This window comes from Quercus lobata, chromosome 11 (assembly GCF_001633185.2).
Source record: "Quercus lobata isolate SW786 chromosome 11, ValleyOak3.0 Primary Assembly, whole genome shotgun sequence".
NCBI lineage: Eukaryota > Viridiplantae > Streptophyta > Magnoliopsida > Fagales > Fagaceae > Quercus > Quercus lobata.
The window spans coordinates 12,081,211-12,092,086 of record NC_044914.1 but is presented as its reverse complement, the minus strand read 5'-3'; the positions used below and the strand labels follow the sequence as shown (position 1 = coordinate 12,092,086).

Here is a 10,876-nt window from a genome sequence, read left to right as displayed (position 1 = left end):
AAATTACATTTTTTTAACGTTATTAAAGTCTTATATTTTTTTTCTAATATAAGTAATGAGTTTATTTATATATGTTTCATTTTTTGGCCAATTAAGGCCTATTGATTCTGGAGAATAAATAGTTTGTAAGGAGTACTTGAAACAAATTCTAACCAATAACCACACATTACATTATTTATAAAATATCTCGCTTTATATAATAATTGATTATAAAATGCATTATATTTCTTTGGAAAGAAAAAAAAAACTAACAAAATTTAAAATGCTTTTAAATAACAAATATAAATAGCTTAATTTAGTAAATCTATTATATTGTATTGACTATACTTTATTAGAAAATAATCACATCATTTTAAAAAGAGTTTGAGATTAATACTTATAAGTCCCATTTACTATTTTCATTTTTCACTTAACAAAAAAAAAAAAAAATCAAATTTTTCAAATTTTTCCGCCCAATGCAACTAGTTGAAGTTAAAACTTAAAAGCCAAAAATCATTTAACTTGTATGCCATATGCAACAAAGTTTGCCCAGAACCAGCAGCCCATAGCTCAATAAAAGAGGAAGAGCCCCAATTACCGTCTAAACTATCCAAACAAGTAAGTGATTTGCTGAGGAATAAACAACATATGACCTTGGTTTTTGTACTAAATTATCATTGCATTAATTTAAATCCGAGGAGTTACTTGGAATCTAATTTGTTAGAGGTTCTTGCTTGTATATTGCTCTGCATTGAACTGCATTTTTACATCAAAATGTTGAAATTTGAAGCCTTTTGCGTTTCATAATCCAGTGACAAAACAGCACATTGGAATTCGAGTCATAATGTATGAAAACGCAGATTGAGTGAATTTGAAAAACACTGGAACTTCATCCTTTGTTGTATTCTGTATTGTGTCCACAAATTGGTCTTCCACTTTACCTCATAGTATTGCTTGGTCTATTTTCAGATTCAGTAGGCTCTTTCTCAAAAAAAAAAAAAAAGATTCAGTAGGCTGGCTTATGTTTGTAACACATTAACTTAAAGGTTCTACAGTAGTTGTGGACTTAATGACTCCAATGGTGTGCTATGATTGAATCTGCTCCTTGTAATGAAAACGAATTGAGACTCAGTTAAAAATTTTGCTTTTGGCAGGCAAACTTCTTGTGCTCTTAATGAATTTTCTTTTCAATTGTTGATATATCAAACAAATTGTAGGCTGAATTGTGGGCCTTTTTCTCCTCAGATTCTAATGATGGAATAGCAGAAGATACATTAAGATGAAAATCATGGGTTTTTTTTTTTTTTTTTCCTTCATTTTTAAAATTTTGTTGTGAAATGTGGAATATGATGGAAAAAATAGCAGTGTAGCAGTTTATTTTTAGTTAATTTTTTCAATTGTTTATGGGTTGTGTTGGCATTGCATTATATATGGTCATTTTGGCTGACACACAAATGGGTGATTCGCTGGATTTAGATTTGATAAGTGATCTGACTGATCTGCCTCAAAGCATTGTAGAAAGCATTCTCACTCGCTACCAATAAGAGAGGCAGTAACTAAAGACAATCATTTTGTCAAGAAAATGGAGGTATAGATGAGCTCCACTCACTCATCTTGTATTCGATGAAAAATGTGTTACTTTAACTAATGACCGAGCACTTGTTGAAAACTAGCTCAATACAGTAGTATACATACTCAACATCGTTGTAATAAAATCCTCCTTAAAGTTAAGGGCACAACTTAAATTAAGGCCAAATTCAATACAGCTTTCCAACAGTAAAATCAATCAAGGCCACTTGGGTACCAGTAAGTATAACCAATGCATATGTGCAGACTTACATGAATACCAGTTCACAAACACCTAATCACATTGACCTATTCATGAATACCGGTTTACGTGAATACCAATTCACAATCTCTCTCTACAAAATTTGTAACAAATATAATACTTATAAATGCTATTTAGGAATTTACAAGCAAAGAAATTGGCAAATTAGAAAGTAAAAAAAAAAAAAAGGCACTTCTAGAATAGTCAATACCTGACTATTCAAGTGGAGACATGAAAACTTTCTAACTTATGCATGTGTCTATGTCTATATCATGCAATGAATGCATTTTGTTGCTCAATTGAAGTGGTACTTTCTCCCTCTAGGGAACAAGATGGACAGATCTCAGATACACATCACTTATATCTTAATTATCAAGCCAACCAAGAAGAAAGAAATGAATGCATTTCATGATCATCATTTGATAAAAATAAAAGTAAAAAAAATGAAATTCAAGCTTACAGGTCCGTAATAAAATGTGCATATCTTGCACTTGAAAGCATAGCAAGGAACTCCCAGTCACTTATAGCATTCACGCATGTTTGCAGCTTCATGAAGGACAGAATGTTCACTGGTGATGTTATATTTCTTTGGATTTTTTTTTTTTTTTTTGAACACTAAATCCATAGCAGAAGCTCCACCATATTTAAGTGCAAGTTTTCTATAAAGATGGAATTACCTACAGAAAGCAGATGACCAAATCAGAGTTAAGATTATTAACCAAAAATTAGATGATTATAAACTGGAGGACATAAGAGCATGAGAAGAAAAAATGGTCTCAAAATTAAGAACAAACTATAATAATTAGTTGATAACACAAACTTAAAGGGCACCTCCATGCACAAAGAGAGAGAGAGAGATCAAAGTTCTGAATTAACCTAGTACAGATAGGAGTCTAGAGATCCATAACATGCCAAAGCATAGGTACATGTTCGAACATATACAGAGACAAAAGTGAAGGACCAGAAACCTAACATATAAGTCCCATATATGCACTCTTCCTCCATATCAAATACAACCTCTCTTTCAATAACATTAATCTACAATTTATTTTGGAATATGATAAGTGATAACAGATGGAAGATGCACTACAACTACTACAAATGAGACATCAAACAAATAGAAAACTAGAATTTTACTGTGCATCAATTGGTTTTGAATATTAGATAACCTGAAATGTTACTCATAACAAGAAATAGCATTGGAGTTTCTAAGAAGAATAAGATAAATAATTAAGCACATACCTCATTGGCAAGTTCATCCCCTCCAAACTCCAAGATGTGAGCAATTTTTGGCAATCGTCCCCTACTTCCTTCTGGTACCCTTTCAAATGTTTGCTTTGGGCTTCAAACTGTTTTTGCAAATCCAAATTGCACATAAAATGTCCAAAACATTACCAGCAAAAAAATTACAAAAAAAATAAAAATACTATAGATGAGTACGTGATACATAAGATGTCATATGTTCTTTTATTAATCCAACAGAAATTAAACTAATGAATGTCAAAAATAAATCTATCTCTAACCCCAAGTTACCATTACATGCATGGTGGAACTAATGTATGACCTCCCTTGTTAGCCACAATTGTTGTAGTAGCAAACTTCATGCTCCTCTTCCACCACCTCTTTATGTTGCAGCTTCTCTTATCTTATGAGGAAGAGGGCAAGAGATTCTTTTTTAATAAAACAAAAGAAGGAATTCATTAACATCCATCCCATATACATATCCAAAATGCATGATTATAGAAATGCATCCACCCTTGCTTCTCTTATTACACTCCAATTATGCATGTCCAAAATGCATGATTATAGAAATCAACATCGACTCCAAATACATGTTCCATTACACAATATTACTTGAATACAATTACTACTATAAAGCAAAGAAACAGCTAGAATAAAATGAACAAGTTTTACTATACATAGTCAACAGTATGCAACAAGACAAATGAAGTGCAGAAGCATCAAGCAAGAGCTTAATAACCTCAGTTGAAGTAGAAAAATTCACAGAAGCAACAAAATGAAGTGCAGAAGCCCATCCAAACCACAAGCTCAACACAACTGGTTTCCAATATATAACTCAACACAGCCTGATGTTGCTGTCTTGTTTGTCAAATTCAACGCCTATGACGAAACCAGTTTCAGAATGTTTCTGCACCATTGCACATGGAAATCACACTCTTCTCAAACCTTCACACAGTCTCTCTATACAAATTTGCAACAAGTAGAATATTCACAAATGCTGTTCCTGAATCAAAAAGTGCAAAGAGCGAATTAGAAAGAACAAATTTACAAAAACACAAGCACAAAAAGAGAGCTCCACTCTGATAAAAATATATAAAATATACTTTTAGATTAATATATATATATATATATTAGTGTTTATTCATTTAGCCATATATTCATAAAACTATCACCTAAATTCAAGCCAATATTGTTAGGACCATGAATGCTAACCAGTAACCAGTGCTACTAAAACCATCAAAGTCTTTATCCAATAGCAGCAGAGCAAAGCCCCACATCTGTAAGTGTTGCAGGCGGGCCTTTTGCAATGCAATGGTAGACTTGCATCATTTGGCTGGTCTGTTAAGCACCGACGCCACGTGATCCCCCATATAGCCACATGAAAATGGATTGTATAGATGATTGCTGAAAATTCCAACAAATATTAAACAGAACTTTGTCACAATTACAACATACACAACCAAACATTTTCTCATAGGAACCAAAGATACACTAATGAGAGAGACTTAACAGGCCACAACATAGGAACATGTTTGAATAAATACAGAGACAAAGTGAAGGACCCCAAACCTAAGCCATGAGTTCCATCTATGCAATCTCTCTCTCTCTCACACATTTTGCTTTGCTCTACAGAATTTTAACCACAACCAGTTATTTCTTAAGTCTGATTTCAACCTTAAAATCCCTGATAGTTCTAATTATTAATGCACTACAATGCCTGATGCCGTTAAAGACTAACTCACATACCTTCTAAAATTATATTCACAATTATGAGACCCAAATTTATTGGAAAAGGCCTATGAATCTCTAATGCAACACCAAACCAAGAAGAAATTTCCAAAGTCTAGAAATTTAAGGATGACAGAAAATGTCTACCTTTGGATGGAGCCTAAAGGACACTATAACCTTACTTTTGATCCTGCATAAACTTCATTGTTCATTACTTCCATAATTTTAAGTTCTTTTCTTATACACCTTATGAACCAAGTTATGATTGTAAGCTAAAAACCTTAATTTCCCTACGCTTCATTATCTGGCTTGTTGCACAATTACAGAGCCCTAAAGTTTGAACAAGCACCAATTCTGATGCCTAGGTTTTCCTATGCCTCGATTGGTTCTGCATATGAGATCAAATGAGATGTTTCTCATCATAAGAAAATAGCATGGAATAAAGAATTAAGCACATACCTAGGATGTGAGAAGTTTTTAGTAATCGTCCCCTGTTTCCTGCTGGCACCCTTTCAAAAATTTGCTTTGCACTTCAAAATATCCCTGCATAAAGAAATGGTAAAAAAAATTTCCAAAACATCAGCAGCAATAAAATAAAATAAAACACGATGCAGATGTCATCTCCATTTAAGCAAAAAATAGAAAACAACAAAAAACATTGATAATTAAGAATTTTAAGTGGTTCAACCCAACTGACAATAAAGATTCTAGTAATTATTTTGTAGCTGAAACTCCAAAAATGCCATCGTCTGATTCTGAGGCAATCTCTCTCTCTCTCTCTCTCTCTCTCTCTCTCTCTATTTTTTATTATTTCTTCCTCTTCTTTTTTACTATCCTTTTTGCATTTGTTCTGCAAAGTTTATAACCATGTCCAGCAGTTCATTAAGCCTAATCTCAACCTAGAAATCCTTAAACCCAATTATTAGTGCAGTAAGATGCCCCGAAATGAACAACTCACAATCTCTTCTTCAAACAGTACAATCAAGTTTAATAAGTGAAAGAATAATTTTGGGAGGAGGAGGCTATGTATGTGAGGTAAATCTTCACCCTTCTATGAGGTTATTAATAAGTGAAGCAGAATAATTTTGGGAAACACATAAGTACTCGGATCACAAACATATTCTTAGCTTAAAAAAAAAAGGCACTACTTTTTTGTCTTATCATCATCCATGTCTGAATCAGCCATTTTGTGTAGAAGAGAATAACTTCAAACGTGCCCTATAAAATTTTATAGACACTTAAAATGGAATCCAACAAGTTAAAAAAATGTGTATTTTAAAAGAAACCCAGAAAAAGATTTATATAAATTTTCTAATTTCTACATAAAACAACTAAAATCAAATCCCAATTTCAAAGAAAATAAACAAAATTTCGAGTTTCACTTACGCTTTCTTCTTCCCCAAACCCAGAAAAAGATTTATACTATAAATTTTCAAATTTCTACATAAAAACAACTAAAATCAAATCCCAATTTCAAAGAAAATAAACAAAATTTAGAGTTTCACTGACACTTTCTTCTTCCCTCCTTTCTGCCCCTTCGAAATCCATGTCATGTTCTACCTGCAATTTCAACATCGATCAGAAACCCAGATAATGAGGCCCAGGCTATATCTAGGCAAAGCAAAAGAAACTGGGAAAAAGAAAACAAAAAGTTTTGTTTTTTAATTTGTGTGTGGAAAAGTTCATACGAGAAATTATAGAGTTTTTTAATTTTGCTTTTGTTTGAGCTTTAAAAATATTGCGTCTAGAATTACAGAAATTATCAAAGAAGTTCAAAAAAAAAAAAAAAAAATCAGAGAAGAGTGAAGGACATACCAGGGAAGCGTATGCAGTAGTTCAACTTTTCAATCTTCGATTCTAAGATTTGGGATGTGAGAAATCTTATCCCAATCCTCTCCATTTTCCTTCTCGCATCTTTGCTTTAATTGGGGACTGCCATCAATACTCAGGCTCTGTAAAGAGGTGAGGTGACTCATCCCTTCGGGAAGTGACGTCAGATTGGGACAATGCGAAAGCACTAAACTCTCAAGAGAAGTTAGGTTTTTAAACCACTCCTCTGGCAGAGACTCCAACTCCTGAATTTCATCCAAATTCAATTGCTTTAATTTGGAGAGAGGAGGGGAGAAGGAGGAGGAAGAGGAAGAGGAAGAGGACGGAAATGAAGAAGCCCTTCCTCCCGTATTATTCATCTCTATTGTCTCTTCCAACGGCTTCAAACTGCTATTCCTCAATTGAAGCATTTTTTCAAGATTTGGAAATAGCGGCATGCAAGTCATCATAGGGCAATCCTGGAAATAAAAGAAAGAAAGACGCGGAAAGTACGGCATGTGTTGGTGATAGTGATTAGTTGATGATGATGATGATGATGATATTGTTGATGTCGTTGTTGCCTCATTCCCCTTATCCACACTCCTCCACCATCCCTTTAGATTTGGGCAACTACCGAGATCGAGTGTCTCAAGGGATGGGAAAAATGTTGAAGCAGATATCTCATCATTCATATCCCCGTCTGTCATGTACTCCAGACCATTCATATCCAGAATTTCTAATACTCGGAGAGTTGGGAGTTGATACAACGGTGGCAAATATTGGCACTTGTTACAATTCCATATTCTTAATTCAACGAGATTTGTTAAGATTGAAAGCCAACTAGAAACTCTCACACCCATGTACCCGTTCACGTTCAAAGATTTTAAACTTTGATGTGGTTGGAGGCCATCCATGGAATTTTCATCATCACAGGTATCTACGGCATCATCACCCTCCAAATTCCAGCTTAATTCCAACTCACTGAGATGCTGCTTCTCCTTCAAATTTGCTGCTTTGAATTCTGAGGAAGCATCTTTCACCCATGCCAAATTTTTAATCTCTAATTTTCCTCTCAAGTCATTTAGCTTGTTTAATTCCGCTAGCCCACCGCAATGCTTGAAAGAACCTACAGAACCCTTACTCACAACAAATAAGGTTAATGTCTGAAGAGAAGTCATTTGCCCTAATCCACATGGCATATGAGTCAAATTCTCACAACCATCTATGTGAAGGTGCTTGAGGCTGACCAATTTTTGAATATCTACCGGTAACTCCCTAAGCTTTCCACACTGACAGAGCTTTAATGTTTGCAAATTCACCAGTTTAGTAATACAACTAGGGAGGACCTCAATATCATTAGAGGAAAGATCAAGGTACTTTAGATGCATCAAAGTACCTATGATATTTGGCAACATCTTCATTTTAAAACCATGCAAGTCTAACGCACGCAAATATCTAAAACTAGAAATAAGTGTTTTGAGAGTTGAATCTTCCACCATTCCCTTATTATACACCCAAAAATGATGATAGTATCCCAAAAAAAATGTTCGTATCTTATTTGCTTTAATCAATGTGCTTAAATTCTTTCCAAAGAATGAAACGTTATAAACTGGAAATGATAGATGGCGAGTTCTTTCATTGACATTTTTTGCATTAGAATCAACCAGTGCACATTCAATCCTTGATACTGATTGTGCAAGATCATGGATTAAATCATGCATTTTAAACCTCCTATTTTTGCCTTCATCTTCATTTGCTTCCTGGAAGAAGGATCTCCAGAGTAGCTCCGTGAAGTACTCATTGGCAACATCCTCCAATTGAAGGTTCTCCTCTGGTGATTGGATAAACCCTTGTGCTATCCATAATTGTATCAATGTCAACTTATCAATCAGATAATCTTTGGGAAACAATGAGCAATAGGCAAAGCAATACTTTAGATGTGACGGGAGATGATCATAACTTAATTTTAAAACTGGTAAAATACCAGTTACATTTGTGAGTTCATTATTCTTTACATTTAACCAGCCATCTACTGATTTTTTGAAGAATAAGACACTTCCTATCATCTTTATAGCGAGAGGCACTCCTTGACATTTTTTTACTATATCCATACCAATTGCTTCAAAGTCATTATCGATGGTCTCTTTCCCTTCTTCGAATGCCACTTGCTTCAACAAAGCCCAAGATTGATCATCTGACAGGCCTCCTAGAAAATATTGTGAGAATGGGCTAGTAATATCTGCAACCAATTTGGTCCGTGTAGTAATCACCACCTTACTTCCCCTTTTTCCATCCAACAAAAGTGTCTTCAAATCATCCCATTTTCCTTTGATCTCATTCCACACATCATCCAACACAAGTATATATATCTTTTGATAAAGAATTTCGCGAAGTTCATCTTGCAATTGTTCCATTAGCTGGCTTTTAGGTTCTTTTTTAGTTGCAGATGTAATCATATTTTTAACAATGGTTTTCACATCAAAGACATCAGAGACACACACCCATATTTTCAATTCAAAATGAGCATTGACCATCTGATCATTGTATATATACTGAGCAAGTGTGGTCTTCCCTAGCCCTCCAATTCCCACTATGGATATAAAGGAAACATTATTTTTCACATCAAAGTCTTGCAATAGACCTATGATGGCCTTCTTATCCTTCTCTCTCCCGATAACTTCTTCTGTACGTACAAACGAGTGAGTTTCCCTCTCCCGCATCACAACCTTTGTTTCCCTCTCCCTAGTCACAACTGCTGTCCCTAAAGGACGCTCTACCAACTGGAAACTGTTCCTATCCTTTGCTATATCATTAAGCCTCTCCCTCATAGCCTTTATTTTGCGAGCCATCTTAAAACGAAAAGCAGGTTGATTTGAGCTAGAAAAGAAAATACATACCTTCTTTGCCATTTTATCACCACCCATCACCTTACGCCGAAACACATGAGTGGAGAAGTCGCTCAGCAAGTCATCGGCATCAAAAACTACTTCTCTGAGCTTCGTGAGCCAGAGCCCGTCTTGGTGGTTCTGGACCTGTTGCTCCTCTGCATCTTCAAGTACAGCTTGAATAGCGAGAACAGTGTTGTTCATTTTTTCGAGATCATCTTTGACACCCCAGATCGATCCAATCTGTTTGAGAGTGGAGGAGCCCAAGCTTTCAATGATCTTCTGTACAACGCCATACAGGATTGCATCGGCCATTTGTTCTTGTTGGATGAAAGAAAACGTAGCAAGCTTAGCTGATAGAGAGTAGTTTGAGATATGGGATTAAAGTGGCTGTGAAGAAGGAAGACTTGGCTAGTTATGTAAAGTCAAGAGTCCACTTAGAAATCAACAGATAAATGTGAACAACGGCTCCACTGCTCAATAATTACTACTTTAACAACAGCCCCATGTGCTCCTCAATAATGGTTTCTGTGAAGACAAGAAGAAAAAGGCAAGAAGGCCCCAGTATGGCTCAATAATTGAGTGTACAGTCACTATCTTTGGTCCAACGAAGGAAAATTAGGATGAAATACTGGGACATAAAAGCTAAGGAAAAGTAGCGTTTCACAAATTTTGACACCATCCTCTGTATTTTTGGGTTATGATGGGTCCAGTCGAGCACTATCTCAAATGCTACTCAAATGCTAATGCTATGTCAGTGAGACCAAAAAATTTCAATGCATTTGTAAAGCCAAATACTTTTGGACACCATTAATCTTTCCAAAATTCTATGTGGTACAGCATAATAGCACTAAGTTAAGGGCCCATAACCTGGTCGTTCTTACATGGCTCTGAATAGAGGTGCTTGGCACTTCAAAATGCTCCTTCTCTCATACCATTCTTATTCAAATTTATCTTCTTTTCACAAAGACCCCCATTCACACTCTCGATCACCTATACAACAAGTAAAAGAAAGTAAGAAACTATTGTGGAATCATTCATAATGGTGACAGTAAGGTCACTCTCTCTAAAAAACACTGGCATGGAATGCAACGACGGTATAAATAAGCTTCTTTAAGCTTAGAACCATATACAGTGTTGAAATGGGCCGTGTGTGACTTGAATTGCCAAGCCCAAGTCAACATAAGTTAATAGAATCCTAGTTGTAAAGGGAATGCTCCAGCCGACTTTGACATATATATAAATATATGTATTATGTTTAAGATGGTTAGTAGCCGTGAGATTATAGAGTGTAATTCCAATTAACCTAGTTAGCAGCCGCATGAGAAAAAAATAGAGAAAAGAGAGGCAGCCAGCTTCTATTCTTATTTTTTCTGTGAGAGAGTGCTAGGGTGTAATTGGGATT

The 10,876-nt window shown here is 35.1% G+C and overlaps 1 protein-coding gene across 8 annotated transcripts; it reads right to left on the bottom strand.

The window, feature by feature from the left end:
• Positions 1-2,195: 2,195 nt before the first annotated feature.
• Positions 2,196-10,053, bottom strand: LOC115968330 (putative disease resistance protein RGA4). 8 transcript variants are annotated; one of them, XM_031087701.1, is made up of 7 exons: positions 6,593-10,053; positions 6,287-6,337; positions 5,237-5,320; positions 4,222-4,453; positions 3,341-4,052; positions 3,050-3,156; positions 2,196-2,484 (listed from the first exon to the last, which is right to left on the bottom strand). In XM_031087701.1, the coding sequence occupies exon 1, from the start codon at positions 9,784-9,786 to the stop codon at positions 6,622-6,624; it is 3,165 nt and encodes a 1,054-aa protein (XP_030943561.1). In that variant the 5' UTR covers positions 9,787-10,053; the 3' UTR covers positions 2,196-2,484; positions 3,050-3,156; positions 3,341-4,052; positions 4,222-4,453; positions 5,237-5,320; positions 6,287-6,337; positions 6,593-6,621. The 8 variants fall into 8 exon arrangements, with proteins under 8 accessions (XP_030943561.1, XP_030943562.1, XP_030943559.1 ...); XM_031087702.1 differs by having other exon boundaries at positions 3,347-4,052; XM_031087699.1 differs by having other exon boundaries at positions 3,050-3,477; positions 3,789-4,052.
• Positions 10,054-10,876: the final 823 nt, after the last annotated feature.

Bases quoted from the DNA above. Each gene is read 5' to 3' on its own strand.
- LOC115968330 (XM_031087697.1), bottom strand. From the start codon at position 9,786: ATGGCCGATGCAATCCTGTATGGCGTTGTACAGAAGATCATTGAAAGC.